Source organism: Pseudonaja textilis, chromosome 1 (genome assembly GCF_049901715.1).
Source record: "Pseudonaja textilis isolate UNSWEBS1 chromosome 1, rPseTex1.2, whole genome shotgun sequence".
NCBI lineage: Eukaryota > Metazoa > Chordata > Lepidosauria > Squamata > Elapidae > Pseudonaja > Pseudonaja textilis.
This window is the reverse complement of record NC_141990.1, coordinates 256,407,083-256,428,627: the sequence shown is the minus strand read 5'-3', so window position 1 is coordinate 256,428,627 and position 21,545 is coordinate 256,407,083. Positions and strand designations below refer to the sequence as shown.

At 36.0% G+C, this 21,545-nt stretch overlaps 1 protein-coding gene across 4 annotated transcripts in view; it reads right to left on the bottom strand.

Moving 5' to 3' along the window:
* Positions 1-21,545, bottom strand: part of PRR5L (proline rich 5 like) — a 66,990-nt gene that overhangs the window by 33,972 nt on the left and 11,473 nt on the right. For 2 of the 4 annotated variants that reach the window (XM_087921382.1, XM_087921384.1), the window contains 4 exons: positions 19,789-19,845; positions 8,939-9,201; positions 6,354-6,434; positions 287-335 (listed from right to left, as the gene is read on the bottom strand). In XM_087921382.1, coding sequence (XP_087777508.1) covers positions 287-335; positions 6,354-6,434; positions 8,939-9,057 — 249 coding nt within the window. In that variant the 5' untranslated portion in view covers positions 9,058-9,201; positions 19,789-19,845. Of the gene's footprint in view, positions 1-286; positions 336-6,353; positions 6,435-8,938; positions 9,202-14,357; positions 14,395-19,788; positions 19,846-21,545 lie in introns of all 4 variants that reach the window. The other 2 variants (XM_087921383.1, XM_087921381.1) reach the window with 2 other exon arrangements.

Sequence of the window (21,545 nt, the reverse complement as noted above, 5' to 3'; positions counted from 1 at the left end):
CATAGTATTAGCCACTTAAATGGGGCGTTTTTATGTAATACAATCCTACAGTTTTAAGAAAAGAAATACTATATCAATTTGAAGTTCTGTGATAAGGTTGTCCAGCTTTGTTTGAACCTTTGCTATTATGCTATGTTGGCCAAAACAGTTTCTAGCTTTCTATTCAAAATCTAAGAACTTGCAGCTACTTAAAAAGGACAAGAAAAAAGAAAATGAGCATAAAGACTGAACCAAAAGATAGTCCAATTTCATTGTTTCATCTCTCCACTTAAGAATTAAATGTTACCTGAAAATAGTCTGTGATGAAGGATCCAAGCTCACTCTTCAACAGCTGCCTGGAAAGAAATGGATCACTTCTCATGAAAACATTTCCAGAAAATATAACAGAAAATAGATATTTACTGAACTCTAAATGCATAAGTGACTAATAAGATACTTTGAGACTTATTATGTATTGTTTAATTTTATTTCTTTCATGTTTTCCCATGACACATTTGGTAGTTGACAAAGAGTCCTAAGTTAATGGAACACCAAACTGTTAGTTGGTATAACATTACATTTAACCAAAGCCAGCTTAATTTGTTTTTAATCTGATTTATCCCACACGCATGAATCATTTAGAATCATATTCTGACAGTGCATTCTTTGTAGCCATTAACTATCTGAATTAGAAATACTTATTTGTATGAGACAAACTTTATAGCAAGAATTTGATCAAAAGACTTTTGTCTTCAAACTTAACTCCTGCCAAAGAAGAACAAGTTTAATTTCTAAAGAAGGTAAGATCTGATTTGACCATCTCCTGCATTCCTAGATATTATTTTTGAGTGGGCTGGAAAGCAAAGCAAAACCAAGATTTCTACTTTTTCCTGTCAGGTTAAGTTGTAATGCTTTGATGTCCCATCCCACACACATTTAATGTCTAATAATCATGAAGAGACCTTTTCAAACCTTACAAAAATCTGTAAGACAAGGTTCAATCACCATGCTAGAAGAGAAACATTTTCAGCAACATTCCAGTTCAGAAAACCCTTGTCATTTTCTGATCAATGACAAACATTACACAATTCCAATTTCAACAAAGCAAATCACTATAATATTGCTTTTTAAATCTGAATCTTTTCAAGCAGAATTGAGGTGTAACTGATTTTGAATATCTGAAAAGAAAGGACAGGATGAACCCATGGAACATTCAAATAAACCCCATCTTACGACTTCAAAATAATAATTTAGAAATCATTTTGCAGTAGTATATTACTACTATGACACAACCTTCCCATTACAGTTTGTCATGAAGTTGAGATTGAGACATCACTTTTCTCCTTGCTGCACCCAGTAATTTATAGTACCAACATTAATTCAATACATGAGATTTGTAAGAATTCTGAATTCCTGCCCTCAATTTCCACCCCATAGTGCTTCTCAAATTATGGGCAGCCATTCTTCCACAATGTTATTTCTTTCCTCCTTTTTAAATTATCCCATTCACTGCACTAACAAATTTGCTTTCTAAGCTTATGTAAACTAAAACCACCAATTTCTTCCCTAATCCTGTATGATCAAACCCTTCCAGGCATTCGCCCAATACGTTTGCTATTCATTTTCTCACTCCAGCAATTAACCAATCTACTGAACAAACCTAATCAGGCATCCTTGCAAAGTAAGCTTTATTAAACGTAGGATTTTGTGATCTGGAGCCCAATTTAGTTAATGCATCAATTGAACTTTAATCCACATAACAAAATTCATTTGTCTTCAAAATGAAAAGCACAAATTTGATGTGATGTGCCAATACATTTATCCTTCTGGAAGTTATGCTAAAAGATGTGCAATTGGTGGTTTTGTTGACAGCTGATTGATCCAATAGAAATTTCTGCCTCTTCTACACAAGCAAGCTAGTTATATGCAATTGCTTATACACGTGGAAGGCAGTTGCATAGCTAGAGAAACAAATATTGCATTTACAAAGAAAAAAAATGAATATGCTGCTATTAACAACAATTTTTCTATCCAAGCGTCTTATTTAAAGTATGCATTAAAGCAGTAAGATTTTTATCCATAAGACTGAAAGGTCTCTTCCGGTTTGAAGGGCTTCGGCGACAGACAGGAATCCACGATTGTGCACGGTTTCTGCCTGGGCTCGCTGCTGAAGCGGCCCTAGCCGGCTGGTTTGGGGGCTAAGCCACCCCACAGGGGTGGTGAAGAAGGGGGAGACTGCCAGCAGGGTCAAGGAGAGCCGCATCTCTCCTCCTCAGCTGGTCAAACTCCCTTTCCCGAAGGCGGTAGGAGCGGTGGTCAGAAATGGCCACCTCAAAGAAGTACTCAACCAGAAAAGAACATGCAGGAGGTAGATAAGAAGTGAAAGTTTGGCTCACTAGGCTAAGTTGAAAAAGCAATAACTAAGGTACCCTGAAATTTAAATTTTACAAGAAATAACATCGCTCCCAAAGAAGAGTCGGAAGCAGCGAAAGAAAGTGAAAAGGGAAAGGTTTGCCTTTTTTTTTTTCTTCTCTCTCCTTCCTTATATTGACAATTAAGAAAAAGAAGTTGGAAAAATCCGCTTTGGCATCAGCAGGCAATTAAGCTGAAAATATAACTAAATGCCAAAGGGACAATGAAGATTTCTGGACATTAAAAACTTTTTCTTCTATAAGTAGGAAGGGAGAGAAAAAGAATAAGGGCAGGATCTGGAAGAGGGAGGAGACTGCCTGGACTTTAAAAGTAAAATTTTAAAGTAAAATTTCAATAAGACTTCTAAAAGATACATTTTAACTGAAACTTTGCAACTAAATAGTAACCCCAGGAAGAGAAAGTGGGGAAAAAAAGAAAGAACAAAAAGAAACAGTTTGTGTGTATTTGGATTACTTGGTGATTTTTGGATTTTTGGCTATTATATTTGAATGACTAAAATCAATTGGGTGGTTGTTTAAATTTTTTTACAATGGCATCACTTTTCGATGAATTGAAAATGGAACTTAAAAAGTACAAAGAAGAGGCACAAGAAGGGAGGGGTTCCTTTTTTCAATTCTTAGAAATGGAGATTTAGAACTATGAGAAAGAACAAGAAAAGACTGCAAAACAAGAAGACTAGGACAAAGAAGAAGCCATCTTTAATGAACAAGTAACTCTATGTGGGGAAGAAAAAGGAAAGGGGGAAAAGAGGATGGCGAACTTAAGATTTAAAAAAACAACCAAAGAAAAGAAAAATAATTCAAAAAATAAGTATAATACTGGAAAACAATAGAAGAGGGGAATACAGAAGAGGGAAGTAGAGGTAGAGAGACAAAGGGGTAAAAAGGGGAGGGAGAAGAAGAGAGGGAAGAAGGAAAGGAAAAGAAGTCACAAAGGTCTGGAGCAAGATATAAAGAAACAGGACCTATTTAGAGATAATGGGTAAAAATTTAACTGAAAGGGGGATTCTGTACATGAGATTGTGTTGTTATATTTGAAATAGAAATAACTTTAGAAAATTGGAAACAACATATGATTAGAATGAGGGATACAATGGCTAGTGTAACTTAGTGAAATGTCTGTGAATAAAGTAAATGAAATAAAATAAATGAGAAAATTGAATTAGGAAGGAATGGGAACACTTTAATTAGTCAATGTTTTATAAAATATAAGTGAACAGGGGGGGAATTGATTATGGAAAGCTAATAATAGTTCCCATAGAGGCATGATATTTAATTGAAAAGTCACGTGAAAAATCTTAAGACTTTAATGAATTTTAATATTAATGATAGAATTGAATTGGAATGGAATGTTGTTTTAATTATATACATTTATATTTTTTTTCTTTTTTATAAGAATATTGTGTAGTTTAAGAATGTACCAAACAGAATCTGAATGGAAGCTATGTATTATATTGAGTGTTATAACTTTAGGGGAAAGATATAAAGGCATCATACTCCAATCAGTAACTACAGGAGAAATTTTGTTTAATGAGAAAAGATAATAGACAATTGAAACAGGACAGACAAAAAATATAAATATAATGATTTGAATTGAGATGAAATAAATATAATAAAATTGAGGAAATTAAAAGAGGGGAGAAGCTATGTAGAAAATGTAAAATTGTAATAAGATATGGAATAGAATATAAAAATGAGCATGAATCTGAAATTGTGTCTGCACGAAGAAATGTATCCCGGGATTATGCTGCTTTCAAAAAAGATGTTTTAATTGTGTTTCCTTTTGCGAAAACTCAAATAAAATTTACAAAAAAAAAAAAGAATGAAAGGTCTGATTTCAGAAGAAACCTACAAAGCCATTTGTCAGAGCATGAAAAAGGGTATCTTATTGAGATGATACAAAAAGCAAAAAAAAAAAACTTTATGAAGGCTTCATTTTTATTTTCAAAAGATCTTATGGCCAAAACTGCATGCTTTAACCAGATGTTTTTAAATCAGTCACATAAATCTGTGCTACTGAAGAAAATGTCAGAGCTGTTCTTAATTAATTCACTGAGTACTTATCAATCAGAAGCATGGAGGATACCAATAACTTTTTGTCAAAACATTTTAACTTTCTTGGTCTTGACAATGTTTAAACAAGTTCATGGAATTTAAAGACGAAAGTGGGGGGGGAAGGAGATCATTCTATGTGTTTATCAGATTTCAAGCTATAATCAAACTAATGTTTGTTTCCATTTCCTAGAGAAAACTCTTACCTATTGCCATGCCTTTGTTTTTGTTTTTTTGTGCCTTAAAGTCATTGTTGATTCTTGATGACTACTTGGATAAGTCCCTGCGGTATTCTTGGCAAGGTTTTCAAAAATGGCTTACCATTACCTTCTTCTTAGAGCGGAGAGAGAATGAGTGGCTCAAGGCTACCCAGCTGGCTTTGTGCTAAGACAGGGATGTCAAACTCAAGGCCTGCATGCCAAATCCGGCCTGAAATGTGCTTAGATCTGGCCCACAAAGCCATCCTGGAAACAGCGAAGGACCAGCTTGTGGTACCTCTGCCAGCAAAAATGGAGCCTGGGAGGGCCGCGTGCACCCAACACGAGTAATGTCAAGATGGCCAAGCCCACCCTGGCCATGCGCCTCTGCCCCCCTGTCCCCCGAAGTTCAAACACAATGCTGATGTGGCCCTCAATGAAATAAAGCTTGACACTTCTTTGCTAAGGCATGAAGAACTCATGGTCTCCTGTTTTCTAATCTGGTGCCTTAACCACAACACAAAACAGGCTCCACCAAGGCATTAATCTTTTTTGTGCTCATACATCTGACCAGACCATTCAAATAAATTCAATGCATGATCTGTGCCTGTTTTCATTATTATTCAAATTTCTGTGACTTGCAAAGATATTTCCAATTGAACACTGAAATCTGCAACATTCTACACCTACCGCATAGTGATCTCTCTGACACACATGCTTTTTCACCTCTTCTCTTTCATATACACAAATTCAGTACCTAAATATGATTCCATCCAGATTTTGAAGAGCAGACCTACTGCATCCCACTTCCAAAACCACCAACCATCAAAGCAGATGCATCTGTAACACCTCACAACTTTTTTTTAAAGAAAAAGCAGAGGCATAGACCTGTCTGGGAGAAACCCCGTTCAAGGCAAATTCTTTTCTATTATGCCACTTATTTAGAGCATAACCTTACAAAGCAGCAGCATTCATGCAGCACCTCACTCAACTCAATCAACTCAGAGAAAATCAAACAGAACCTTTCTCACCCTCAATTAAATCTTTGCCCCAGAAAGTGCAACTTACTCATTTCTTACCTCACATATATTATATAGTGACAGGGAAAGAAAACCCCTCAAACTCCTTGCAAAAATTCAAGAGAAAACCATCTCTGTCCTGCTTACATGCAAATGGCTCCATCACATAGCATCATGGCTCTGTCTGCTAAGAATACAAAGCACGTGTATCTACCACAGCAACAGCCCAGTCAACCACCAATAAGCCATTCTTACAGGTGATAAGTTTCCCAGTCCTGAGTTCCTTTAATATTATGATGACAGAGGGAAGCTGAAAAAATACCCTTTTTGATAGCCACTTCTTAACTATGATGGTAGCATGTAAAGAATTTGCTGGAGGAGGAACTGGGCAAAATTCTGATTTCTACCATCCATTACTGCCACTGCTACTATGAGAAATCACCTGGTAACAAGAAGAATAAGGACCTAAACCCATTTATATATTATCTTTTTTACTCTTGTGAATTTCTGCACTGCTTTAGCATCATAAAAAGAGTTCATAGTTCAGTCTCCTTTACTGTGCCAATAAAAGAAGAATCCAACGCACAAGCTATTGCCACAGTACAACACTTTCAGAACTACTTTTGCTCCAACATGTGAAAGCTGTTGAATCCAGTTCAGTTAAATCCACATACCTGACATTTTCATTGAGGATGTAGAGTTCATTGTTTTGCAAGCCTCCTCCTTTGAACACATTGATCACTGCTGTTTGAACACTGCCAAACAGAAGGAGAAGGTTAGGGCAGTCATAAATAATGAATGTCATCGCCTGATTTACACAAAGCAATGAAATGGCAGTCAAGAACCGTGTAAATATATCAGCGAGTAGAGAAGGAGATTAATTGCCCTTAAATGACTTCTGCATTCCACCCCCCATGGAATCATTAGGCTCCTTTGCCCACGGCTGTGGAGAGAAATATAATTATACAGATATCAAGAAACTAATACAAGCAGGTGCTAGCCAAAATTAAATGCACCGCTGTTTCCTTCTGCCCTTATGCAGCTCTTATTCAGAGAACTGCCATGAGTATTGCATCATCTTCTTTGGAAACTAAAATCAACTCTGGAAATTTTGGCCGTTGTGTATTCTGACTTCTCCAAGCATACACAAAGGCCAGAAATTAAAACAGTTTGCTTCACTGCATACCACAAAAGAATACATTCTTATAAAAGAAAGAAAAAAGAGACAGAGTGTTATGTATGTTTCACAAGATGCAAAAACTTATCTCTGCAGAACTGCATGGCCAAATCACTGTGGAACAGTCTCTGAATTAACCCAGGATTTCCCTCCCATAAAAATAAATGAAAAAATGTTTACCAAGGTAACAGAATTCAAGAAAATAAGGACATCTTTGCTAGTTTCTTCACTAATCCAGTTATCTATAAATATATTTGTACAAACTATCCACTTTCAAACCAATTACAGTTCTCACTAGGACCATGTGGTGTGGAGTTGAGGGAGAGATGAAAGCACAATCAATCACTGCTGTCTGCAACAATTTGTAAATGCTCTCTGCACCATTAACTGCAGGCATTTAAATAGGACTGTGCTTCTAGTCACTGATCTCATGATAATTCACATAGAGGTAGTCCTCAACTTACGGTAGTTTAATAGGTACATTTATGATAGCTTGGCAAATGGTCATGCTGTCCCCCTTCCCTGCAGTCATATGATTGCATTTCAGGCTTTTGGTAATATGTTTGCATTTACAAACATATGTCAATTGTCTTGTCATGTGATTGCCATTTGCAATTTTCTCTGTTGGCTTCCCCAGAAAGTCAATGGGAAAGCCAGCAGGGAAGGATATGCAGGGGAGGATGGAGGATTTTAGGTTCGTTCCCCCAGTGCACCCTTCCTTCCATACACTGAGGCAAAATCCATGCATGCACAGGAGGAACAAATCTCACATCTGGCAAAAAAAAGCCAGCAAATGCCATTGTTCTCAAGATCATTTGGAAGGTCCCTTCTCCAAACTGGGAATTTTGGAGAGGGAGCCTTCTGAACTAGGAGTCTCCAACCTTGGTGTTTGCTGGCTGAGGAATTCTAGGAGTTAAAGTCCACAAGTCGTAAAGTTGCCAAGTTGGAGAACGATCACAAGAATGGGGTCCACTTGCAGGATGGAGCAAGTGACCTCAGTAATCAGCAGCTGCAGAATGCAAAAGTAAATGGACCTGGGCATGGTGGGATAATGAGAGTGCCTGGCTCTCCCAGTGTAGAGGGAGGTCCAAGCCCTTTCTCCAGCATCTATTTAACAACCTGCAAAGATGCTTAACAATCACAACTGAAAGAACTAGGACTGTGGTCATTGAATGAAATGATATCTTGCTTAATGACCATTTTATTTAATGACTAAGATTCTGGGCCCAATTGTGGCCATAAGTAGATGTTGTACAGCATAGAATCACTGTTTGATACAATGAGAAATGTCCTTGAGGGAGCTCGCTTTTTTTCCTCTCTAACCGCTACATTGATAACCATTACATCTGAATCAACAAACTATGTTTGGAATTATTTCTTCTTGCAGAATTTTAAATCATAATTTGACAAGTTAATCAACCAATAAAAGTAGAATGAACTGTAGCCATCAAATCATCTTCAATACATACTCCAAGACATTTTTTGTAACTTTAAAATCTTTAAAATCACGTAGACACACCTACACAGAATTCTCTCTAGTGTGAAAAAAAAATCCCTGTAAGAATATTGTCTCACAACATCTTATCTCACAAAAATAGATTGATTACTCAGTCACTCCCTTGAGGCATTTGTGAAAACTTTAAACCACATTTAATCCAATATCTTTTTCTTTGCACACCAATTTAGGAAAATGTTCCACTCCCACAAGATACATACAATTGGTGAGATATCCACTGAATTGCACAGATAGTTTGTGAACTCAAAGACACAGAGAAATCCAGTAATGGCGAAGAAGAGTATTATAAGGATAAAAGGGCTCTGAAATATTCTGGGTACAAGAGGAAAAATGTTTATTGAGTACACACATCATCCCTGTGGACAATTCCAATTCCTAAATGCCAAATTCCATATTCTTTTTCCAGAATATGCTGCAGCTACAATGTACAACCACATCATCCCTGAAAGACACCTCCTGCTTTAAAGAACTATCATGTGAGAGACCCTGCACAATCTGAAGCAACTTTTTACCCTCTAACTCCAAGACTCAAGACATTAGCTATACACTGACTGGATGTTTCTCACCTGTTCCAGGCAGAGTTAGATCTGAACTGCAGAGATTGTCGAGCTGCCAGGAATCGTGGCAAATCACTCAGCACTGGGGAGCTCATGAAACGTGGCCGGGGTTTTCGGAAGGAGCCCATCTTCTAAAATTGGAAAGCTTGAGCTATGATGGAGTCCACGTCATCAGTTTAGACAGAAGGGGATGAGGAAAAGGATTTGCATGAGGATATTGAGGTTAACTGGCTTGGAAGATGCTTCTGTTTCCTCAGGAATCAGAATTCAGCCTGTCAAAAGTGAAAACAACAAAGACAAATTGAGGTTTGAACATGTTATACAAACTACAGTATGTAACAGACTGGTCGTAATGCAAGCTCACTTGCCTTCTGTTGCATCAAAATAAACTTCCTCTTCCCATCACCACTATTCTGAGATTGTTTAATTAATTGTAAAAAAAATCTCCTCTTTCATTTTAACTTCATCCTAAAGAGATGTTTTTTTTTTTTTATGTTAATATGCCAGTATTTAGAATCCTTTGGAAAAAACAGAAAGAAGACTGGCTTAGAAACTCATGTTTGTAATAAGTGTCTAGAAATCAGGGCATATAAAAAGAAAGGAAGTAAGGAAGAGGAATGCTATATCTATCTATTTATCTATCTATCTACCTACCTACTTATATAAAACAAGCTATGCCATTTATTTTGTTCAAAGGGTTTTATCCAGACTGAATGTAGCTACCTCTTAAGGATTTTTTACACTGCAACATGCTTAACCATCTAAGTACTGACAGTACAACCTATCCTGTTAGGAAAAATCCCACATTATTTAAGGAACACTGAGAAAAGCAGGCCCAGGCCTTTCATTAAGGCCCCTCTGGATCTAATGAAGAATTGCTGAAAATTGTCAAAGGCGCAGAATTTTTCTCTTACTGTAAAGCAATGTTGCAATCTATTCCTTGTGAAATCACTACATATCAATGAGTAAGATTGCAGTTGGTAATACTATACCAAGCTTTTGGATCATTACCAGTGGAAATTTCCTTTACAATTTAGGCAATGCCACTCCCACTTGCTAGGACTGTCACTATGCCAAAGGGGATTTGGGTCACCCAAACTGGTTTTGTTTTGACTTTAAATGTAGTTCTGGGGTCAAAGCTAGACAATGGGAATTTTAGGTCTGTACATCTTTTTAATAATAAGTGGTAGGTAGGAACTTAGAAGGCAGTTCCAAAATTGTCTGAGCTGTCATATAAAATAGTATAGTAAAGATCATGGGCTGAAATTTCTGATTCACATCTTAAGCTTATAAGAAGCTTGTTTCAACCACAGTTTCTATCCATTAACCTCACCTTACAATATATGGATAATACTGCATCTTACTTCAAATACATAATACATAATCAAGCATAATAATAATGAGTACAATTGGAAGGTTTTATATTTCTACAGAATTTTCATCTTGTCAAACATGCAATTTATATTCCAGAATCAGGATGAGAGTGAGCACAAATAAAAGAGAAGTTAGTGGATCATGATCAACCCAAAATTCATTTCTTCTTCTAAATATGACTAAACTTCGGTCTAACCCAAAGACTGTCAATGTTTGTTTATTCATGTCAGAAGCATCACAATTAATATAAGGCATACTGTATGATATAAAACTTAAAATATAAAATAAAGATTAAAATATGTGCAAGTTAAACAGATGTTGCCCAGAAACTAGCAACATTAATTGCATTCTGTTGCATTGCCATGAGGTCCTCAAATGTACACTGATCAGGACAGAAAGAACGTATGTGTTGTTGTCTGCATATCACCACAATCATAAAGGGCAAAAGCTACCAGAGTCCCATGCATTCAGAGTGTTTCTGGGTCTTGTTGTACCCATGCGCAGCCTGTTCAATGATTTCTGTACTTCCCAGCTTTCTTCAGTCTTTACAAAGATTGTAGATCAAAATATTAGTGATTATTACAATAAGTTAAATTTTTATTTTATTTTGATATTTTATATAGCTGCCTATTCGCACATAGTGACTCTAGGTGGTTTTCAGATAATAAAACAACGTAGAAAAATTAAAATAATAAAAAGTAAAATAACAAAATAATAATAAAATAGAAAACCCACCCTCCCCTCAGTGACAACACACACTCAAATCAACCATTTAATGGGCTCCATCCCATTCTGGCTTCCCCACCCCCACTGGCAAAACTTCAGAGCCATCTGAAACAGTGCTGGAGTCAGTCTAATTTCTAGAAGGATGATGTTCCAGAAGGAGGGAGCCACTATGGAGAAGGCCCTTCTTCTGGGTCCTGCCAGATGTACCTCCTTATGGGACAGAACCTGCAACATTCCTTGCTTCCCGCTCTAGTGGGTAAAGTGGATGTGACCGGCAAGAAATGGTCCCTCAAATAACCTAAGGAATTTATACTAGATAAATTCCTTTTTAAAAACTATCTCAGATAAGCTTTTCTTCTCTAGAAACACAGCAAAGATTCTTAAAACAAAGAGGCTAATCCAATAAAGTGCTGGCTCTAGATTTGCTTAAATTCTCTTCAATAAATTCTACTTTCATTGGGTAGAAAATGTCCTTCCCTTAGATAGCCAATTTCATCCTGATAGAAACACTTAACTGTATAGCATGTTTAGTACTGTAAAAGTAAATAATTGACAAAGAAAAAGGTGCAAGTGTTCCTATAGACTTGTTAAATTACAACTGAAGTTTGAAATGAACAATATATTATTCTAAAGGCAAACTAGGCATCAGAGTCTTGGGTTAATTCAGGGATAGGCATTCAGCTCTCAAATCTATTTTATGTCCTCCCCAGATCCCTTTCACACATGGTTTCACAAAATTTAGGAAAATTAATTTATAATCCATTGGCAATAATAACTTAACTTACAGCTTTTTAATTATTATTTTAAAACTAAAATCCCTACATTCATTCTACATCAAAAATAGGGGGGGAAATACAAAAACACACAATTCTGGTTACATGTATATCTGTAACACAAGCTTACTCAACTATGAATCTCACCACTGTATAAAAATATTAAATGCCAGCCCAGCCTCCCTGAATTAAACAGCAATATAGAACTTGATTGGTCATTGGCACAGTGGTACACAATTATGCCTTGCTTCTTCAAGCACAGTTGCAATCAAATTCTCCCTCTCAGCACATCAGTTCAGGAAAAATTTTCCCCATTGCCAGTTTTTTCCCCTCCTATAATTAATCACTGCAAAAAGAAAAAGTTAAGCTTATGTATATGTCATGAAATTATCTTTTACTATATATAAAAATAAAGGATAAAGATCCTTAAGTACATTTGTACCAGTTGTAACAATTTTTACTTACAGGTAATCCTCAACTTTTGACTACAAGTTGTGCCCAAAATTTCTGTTGCTAAGCTAGATATTTGTTAAGTGAATGAAGTCCCATTTTACAACCTTTCTTGCCACAGTTGTTAAGTTAGTTACATGGTTGTGAAATAAACCTGGCCTCCTCGTTGACTTTGCTTGCTGGAAAGTGGAAAAACACAATCACATGACCTCAGGACACTGCAACCATCATCAATACGACTTGAGTTGCCAAGCATCTGAATTCTGATCAGGTGACCATGGGGATGCCGCAACAGTCGTAAGTATGAAAAGTGGTCATAAGTCACTTTGTCAGTGCTGTTGTAACTTTGAATGGTCACTAAATGAGCTGTTGTAAGTCAAGAACTACCTGTACTTAGTTGTTTCTTTTTTCATGCTTGCCTCACAACCAGTTGCTTAGCCACTGTTCAAAGGTATGATGAACTCAAAAAAAGAAAAAATACTTATAAGCCATTCCTGAAGTTATGACTGCTTCATTAGCCATAGGGTCACATAATTGCATTTTGAGTGTTGGCAACCAGCTCACATTTATGAGTAACTGCAGTAATCTGGGGTCATGCGATTGTAATTTGTGACTTTATTTGCCATTTTCTAGCAAAAAAGCTCGTTTGATAAATTGGATTAGGACTTATGACCATATGAATCACTTAATTGTCATAAAATTGAGTATACTGTGGGGCAACCCCACTTAGAACTAAAATGACTTATGATCAAAATGTCAGGCTCAATTTTGGTCACAAGTCAAGGACTACCTATGCACTTTACCTTTTCTCTACTAACAATTATAGCAGTATTTATTTGTAGGCAAGTTTTTCTTCAAGAATTTACAAGACTCAAATTCTAGAGCATTCAGCTTCAGAATATTTATGACAGTCTTTCACAACCTATTCAGCTTTGGTAATAAACACGCTTAGGTGTACACCAACAATGCAAAAATGTGTCACATGTGAAAATGGTACGATATTGTGTGCAATGAAGATCTGACTGTTAAATATTTCCTGAGGGTATGGACAAAGTGTAAACATCAAGGGCAGAAAGTTAAAAAAAATGTTGGAGGCCATAGAAAACCAACTTAAACGTACAGTTACCTCAAAATAAGACCAGCGGAGGGAGGGAGGGAGGGAGGGAGGAAGAAAGGAAGGAAGGAAGGAAGATTTAAATAGTTGCAGAGCTGAAGTACAAGGGCAGACAAAATTCCCCCCAAGCTTTCTTTCCTCCCACCTTCAAGTTTGTTTAATATTTCACACTGCTATACCCTTTCATGTTCCTAAAGGAGGGATTCTGGGTGATATATAGTAAAACACTGAATAAAACATGGGAATATTAAAACATTATATAAAAAATTAAAATTTAAGAGTTAAAATTTAAACTTTAAGTAGGCAAGAATCCTTTGGGCTTCCTACCCAAGGCTGTGTGTTTCAGAAGGCCAGAAGGCCAGGAGCATAGGGGCTTTCCTCACCTCTGAGGGAGAATATTCAACCAGATGGGGACAATGGCGCTCTTCTTAAACCCCGCCAGTCAAAATTCTTTAACTGATGGGTCCACAACATACCTTCCCTGCCTGGCCAGGTGGAACAGACTGATGTGATGGGACAAAGCTGGTTTCTTAGGTAGCCTGACCCTATGCCATGTAGGTTTTTATAAGTCACACTTTGAATTGGACCCAGAAGCAAACCGACACTGAATGCAGTTTGTGGAGCAGAGGATATTACATTCTTTGGACACCCAGTATAACTCACACAGCTGTACTTTGCACCAACTGAAGCTTCCAAATACTTTTCAAGGATAATCCCCTGCAGAGCACATTGCAATAATCCAAATGGGGAATAACTAAGGCATGAGTGACTGAATGAAGAGTGTACACAAAATTGAATGAAAAGTGAACACAAAATTGAGCAAAGGCCTTTCTGGCCACAACTTCCACCTGCTCTTTGAGCAGGAGCCCAGAATCCAGGAAGACCCTCAAATTATGCACCCAATCTGTCTGGGATAGTGCAACCCCATCTAAGACCAAAGATGATAAACCCCTGGGTACAGAGGGGCCTACCCACAGACACTCCACCTTACCAGAGTTTAATTGAAATCCTTTTTTTCCATTCAGGCACTGCAAAAGAATGAAGTTGGATGAATGTTTTGGTACAAAACAAAATTCTCATAATTTCATTTATGCATAGTTCAGCTAGATATCAAAAAGGGTTTCAAAGAGCTCTTTTTATGTCTATTACTGTAGGTCCACTGTAAGCACATAGGTCTTCTCCTGCCAGTACTCATAGCTCAGGGCAACACAATCCCATTTTCTCTGCCTTTAGAAGAGCAACCAAGGCAGATGTACATATTTCACTGGGTTTTTATAAGATTAGTTTTGGTTTTCAATTGATATTTTAAACAGGTAGTTCTCGACTTACGACTACAATTGTACCCAAAATTTATGTCGCTAAGCAAGAAATTTGTTAAGTGAGTTTTGCTCCATTTTACGATCCTTCTTGCCACACAGTTGTTAAGCAAATCACTGCAGTTGTTAGTCACATGATTGTTAAGTGAATCTTGTTTCCCCATTGACTTTGCTTGTCCGAAGGTCACAAAAGGCGATCACGTGACTCTGGGATGCTGCAAACATCGTAAGTATGAACCAGCTGCCAAGCATCTGAATTTTGATCACATGATCATATGGATACTGCAAAGGTTGTAACTGTGAAAAATGGTCATAGGTCGCTTTTTTCAATGCCATTGTAACTTTGAATGGTCACTAAATGAACTGTTGTAAATCGAGGACTATCAGTGTTTAACTGAGTAAAATGGCATAAAACAAAGACAAAGAAGAAGAGAAAGAAATGAAGGTGGACTTAACAGATGGGCAAAATCACCACCCATCTTGTCAGCTTTTTACCTAAACATACATCACATTCATACTCACTCCCTCTCAAGCTTTGATTGCCTGTTTCTTTTCCTAGGTAACAAATGTGAGTGAAGAAGACCCTGAGAAGAACTATTTATTTCAGCTTCTTGAAACAGCAACTGCCCAAGTAAGGATTTCATAGAAAGTCTGGAAGACCAAGCTCAACCTCCAGGTCAGAGTTTCCCCATCTCTAGTACAAACCATCCTGCAACAGTATTGATGTTCAAAACAAGGAAATTCCAAATCACTCATAAGCCTGTGTTATCCTGAAAGCAAGGGAAATACAACTAGAAGGTTCAACTAAGTTCAGAAGAACTGGATGGATGATGAAATTTTTATTTCTCACTCAGAATGCTAGAATTATAAATAACATGGTTTCCTGGGTGGAAGGCTTTGATTTGGGGTGGATAGCGTGATAGTGGTTTTGATGTTTTTCATTAATACAGATCCTGTTACAGGAAGGCTTATCTTTTTTCACCGATATACACAGAGCATTAATCAAGACCACATTATTATTTTTGTAGATCTTAGGCACTTTTGCTGTTGTAGATCCTCCTTCCATGAAAATAAAAGTATTAAAAATATTTTGCATCATATCCAATATTTATTTTTTTTACAGAGAAATTGGGAACAGTAAATAATATATGCATTTTTGTAATAATAATTAACCCATAACAAGTGATTATTGTTTGTCCCAAATCATCAAAGTTACTAAATTTTAGTATTCACATTGTGCCTATAGGTTAAAAAGAAGATAATTGGTTTGATGTTCTAAGTGTTTGTGTTTCTTGGTGGTTTTTTAAATTAAAAGGCCTGGGAATAAATTATTTATTAAAATAACTAAAAATAACTTCTATTTCATTTTTTCTTTCTCATTTAAAAAGTGAGTAAACATTTTCATGAGCCTTAGGCCTATTGTGCCTAATGAATAAGTCAGTCATGGCACTATATTTTATAAAAAAAAGCTTTAGAAGGAAAACACATAATTTACATCTGATCATCAGCAAATCAGAAAACAAACTGTCCAATAACATACTTTTTATTGCTATTTTTCAAATAGTTCATCTCCTTACATTTGGAACAGATATAAATAAATCAGTTACTGAAAATGGATATTTTTACTTAAACCAAACAGCTGGTCTTATTGCAAGCTTTTGAATAATTTGTCCAAATCTAGAAATTACACTAACTTCTCCTTAAAGAAAGTCTTGTTTACACTGCCATTACAACAATAAAACAACTAGTTTATTCAGTAAACAATGTTAAATCAGACTGACCATAAAAGTAAGATCAAATAAAACATATATTTTATTACAGCTAACCAGAACATGCTGTCTAATAGTGCAGTTATTTCCAAGGTAAGAAACCCAAAGGGGCAGAATTCTAAAATGAAAACTAAATTGAAGATTAGAGGCAGAACTAAATCAAATTTCACAGAGCGTTACATTTGCTGCAGACAAGGAATTTCCCAAGGCTAGACCTTATGCTGAGAAAGGAAAGCAATCTTTTTTTTCTTTCTTTCTGACACATCGTTTCCTATCTAGTCCTGATAAGAAATTCTCCTTCTCTTAACAAATTACCAAGACTTTATTACCTACATTTCAAATTTAGAACAGTGTCACTGTGCTAGTTATTCTCAGATGTAATCTGGATTAAGACAAAGAAACTGCCCTTGTTAGATCTGGGATCTCAGCTGAAAGTCTGCAGTTGCAACCTATATTATCAACAGAGACACAGAGATAAAGGGATCATAGCAACCAAAGAAATATTAGTTTTCCTCACACAGTAAATTTGTTTTCCAGTATCATCCCAAAGTATACCAATAAAACATGCTTGCAATATTGCAATATAATTTGGTATGATGAAGAGGGAGAGGGCAGTCATATGTCTCACTACCAATTTGAAGGTTCTTGGTCATTCTTAGTGGAAAGCAGAGTCATGTTTCAAATGTTGCTAAAATATATAAACTTTTAATGTATTTCATAAAGATAAGTATTTGCTATTTCAAAAAGTTCACAACACTAATCTTTTCCGGACCCCAAAACAATGCAGTCAGACCCAGTCAGTGCTTGGATGAGACACATCCAGGAAAATTCAGGGCTGTAAATAAGGATGGGAAGTTTAAAAAAAAAACATTCTATAAAATGAAGCACTTCCATCCATGAAGTTTTTTTAACTTTTAAAAATACCATAGATGAAATCCTTTAGGAGGATGGTTTTGTAATACGGCTGACCAGTGGTGTCCACGGGAGCTCAAGCGTTCCTCAGAAAGGTAGAAAAGTTGCAACATCACATTGCAAGCTCCTCCCCTTTTATGCATGCATGCATGCAAGTTACAACACATTTAGGAAAGTAGTGGGCATACACTGCAACATTGTTTTGTCAGTATGCCTGGGGATTCCTCTGCTACTAAAAATGCTAGGACAAATTTGCAAATAAAGGCTCAAGGAGTATTGGCCTACAAATAATTCTAAAAAAATGATGATCCTGAATATTTTAATGATACGCCTGGACCTTATTACTTTTATCAAGATTTCACTAATTCAGACTTCAAATGCTAAGGAATTAATCCCTATTATGTTGATGTAATTTACTTATTAGAGGCTGAGTATATATTGTAAATCTTCTTCTCATTTAAAAACAGTTTTCTTTTAATCTTCTGGCCACCTGCTCTTGATTTTTAACCAGCTAGGTGATTATTTCACTTTTCTTTTGCCTGTGGATTGTCCTTCTGCCAAATAATATTCAAAAAGGTTTGAAATATATAAGTCATTTAAAAAAATACTAAAAAATATTAATCAACACTATGGGTTGTAAAATTAAAGATAAATTCTTTCTATCCATTTAGCAGTCAAGAAGCTACAACCTGCTGCTTGCTTCCTTTCCAAATCTAGTCCATCTTTTACTGCTGATATGATTATAAAAATTCTTGTTTATAGGTACAGATGATAATTTCCAGTCTCCAGTTACATGTTGATAAAAATGTAAGCTTAAAAAAATATGTACTTTTTCATGTGAGTTCATGGAGCAAATATGAGAAGATTTAAACATTTATTGTCAGTCATTGCTCATCAGCCCTCCCAGGTAAGCCTGACAAGAAACATGACCAAGTGAGTTAAGTCTACTGTACTTTATTATACTTTATTCTGTATTAACAGAATTTTGCAAATCTGAAAAAATCCTGCCACTACTTTTAACAGACTGATCAATTAGTGCAGGTCCTTCCTAAATTTCTTTTTCCATTAAGAACAAGAGGCTCTTCCCTCTGGTCTGATTGTTTCCCAGACAGCATATTTTCTCCTTGTCCCTCAAGGTCATTCCCACATACCATTACACTTCTATACATCACTATGTACATGAAGTCATTTCCATCTGTTCCAAGAATAATGTGTATATCGCCAAGCTTTGTTTTTTTTTATTTTCTCCTCATGCTCAAAGGATATTTCTGGGCAAATTTTCTAGTTACAAAAAAGGAAAGCAAAAGAGCAAAGAGATCTGAATTGAGCATTATATGCACCCACTGAATTCAGGAAAAAGACTCAAAATGACTCTACTATAGTTTACACAGAATTCAAAAATGAACTAGCTTACTCTGCAGATGACTGCTACTTGAGAAACGGAACGGTATTTTTTTGAAATGAGTTTCATATTCTTTTTTAAAAGGAACAACCTGATTTTTATAGCTATATGGGATATCTGAAAACTCAAATCATTAACACTTTCTTTGTAATGCTATAGAAATGGCTTCTGTTGCCTTCATCTTTTAATTTCTCATCTAATTTGCAGCTTTTATTTTTTTCAAAGACCTGACCTGACCCTACTCAACTGTGAAGTCCATAAAAGGTTGCCTTGCTTCTTATTAAAAGATTCATAATATATGACACCACCTGAGGAGTATATTTATATAAAGATGCATACCTGAAACCGTTTTGGAACTGATTTTATGAAACAATATACTATAGATTTCAATGCATACAAACCATTTGCATTAACCTTTGCTTGTGAGACAGAATATGCTAAACAAGATTCTCTCCAACAACAAAAATACAAGTTTATTGTGTAATTAATGATATGTTGCCCTTACAGGTCACCAGGTCTACCAAATGCCAAACTTCCTTTAAAATTGGATCCAGGTTCAGCTTTGCATTGTCTTTACTGGATATGGTTAGTGCATAAACGAAAAGGGGAAAAGGATTTCTGGACTCAGCAGATAAAAATACAAAGCATATCTATCCAGGCTAGCAGACTATTTATTTAATCCAATTTTGAGACCAACTGACTCCTCGATAACCAAGAGTAGTTTACACATTCATTCATTCATCTTATATACCATCCTTTTCACAAAGAGCAACTCCAGGCAGCTTACAGACATTCAATCAAGTGCAATATAAAACATTAAAACAATAAGAATCTTAGATTTAACAATGAATTAAAATAAAACTAATAGGATAGAGAGGGAGGGAAACAAAGGAAGGAATGGAGTACTATGTACTCCATTAACCACCTCCAAAGTGCCACAGCTCCATTGGGACCAGATGCTAATTGGCACAGCCATGACTTCAAGGCATTTTGGAAAGCCAAAAGAGTGGATGCAGATCTTACCTTGAGGGCAAGATTTTCCACAGCGCAGGAACCACAACAAAAGGCTCTTCTTCTGAACTGCGCCGAAAAAAAGTAAGAGAAAGCAACCAACCAGAATGTTAAACCAGATTAAACTGCATTAAACCATACCAGGATCCACAGCCAATCCATCCCATGTCTTGGGAGAACCACCATGTTTTTAGTAATGTTCAAATGTTATAAGGCTGAGAGCTGCATAGTATTTTAAAGTCCCAACACCATCTCCATCATAACTATATGAAGTTTGTTTGCACTCATCCAGGCCACCACTATCAGCCTCTTCTGACTAGAAAAAGAAACACCTGTCTCCTAAACAAATTAGTAATGCTCTGATGAGCATCTGTCCCGGAATAATATTTTAATCTTTAATCACTATTATCATTTGTAGTACCAAAAGTCATCCAATGTTTTTTATTGTTGTTCATCCTGATCCCACTACCAGTCAGTCTCACAAGAGGTTCTGGAATGTCTTCATAACTCACTGTAACATTTTAGGAGGAGCCTTAATGCAATAGATTACACAGACTGTCTAAATCATAATAGCCAAAGTTTTCCTGTACAGCAAAAGTGCAGCTTTTAATAGGCCATGCAACTATATATTTAGTTCTAGTCTTCAGCTATGGTAAGGATATTAATGAAGTTTAACTTAAATGTCAGTTGATTTATACATTCTCTATTTATAAAGGATCATTAAGGTTTTTAAGTACAGGTGGATTTCGGAAGTGCAGAAACATGGATGTTTGTTATAATCTATCCCATGTTATTTTCAAGTGCACTGCAATCCACAATTGCATTCTTTAAGCAACAGTCTATTGGATTAGTAACAATATTTCTCTAGCAGCCATCAAATTTAAGTACAATTTCTACCAGTCTTACTATTTTACCCCAAGATATGTAAACAGGGTGGGGTTTACAAAGCATACAAAATTATTTTTGATTTGGCTTAGCCACTTATACATCACATGCTTCACTCACGATTTAGCACTGAGAGAACCCATGCAATCTTAGATTAATAAGCACAGCTAAACCTGGTCTTACTGCATAGTACAAATGAACCTTGCTAAATAATGTGACATGCTTTAGAGGAACAATCACTAATACAGCTCTATCACTCTTTTTTTTATATAATTTTCCAGTAAACTTTTCTTCAAAATGTTATTTTCTTAACTAAAGAGAGTGCAGTGGTAAATTGTAGGGTTCTAATCCAAACTCTTTAAAACATTAAGTATTGTTATACCCAACACAAAATGCTTCCCAAAGTTGTTTCCAAGAAGTTGGTGTTTTCTGTGCGTGCTGAGCTACCATCATCCCTCATTGCTTATGCTTTAAATGTAACTTGGATAACTGAAACTAATTTTTAAAAAATCAGCTGCTAAAGTGGTCACACAGTATTCGCACATCAATTACTTTATCTGGAATAGCCAAAAGCTACATTTTTTTTAAATGTTTAATATCTTTACTTTTTTTAACCAACAAGAAAATAAAATTAAAAATACAAACTGACGTTACAAACAAAATCTTATATACTTACCAGTATAAAAGTTACTGGTTTAGCAACGAATTGAATACTATAAGCAAAATAAGATTGTGAGATACCACAAAATCTCTACCATAATGGCACATATTGCTGCATCCTTTGTTTAGAAAATATTGCCTTTTCCAAAACAGATACATCACACATTTCCAGCAAACATTCCTTGACATCTGGAATAATATCACTTTTCCAATTTAATAAAATA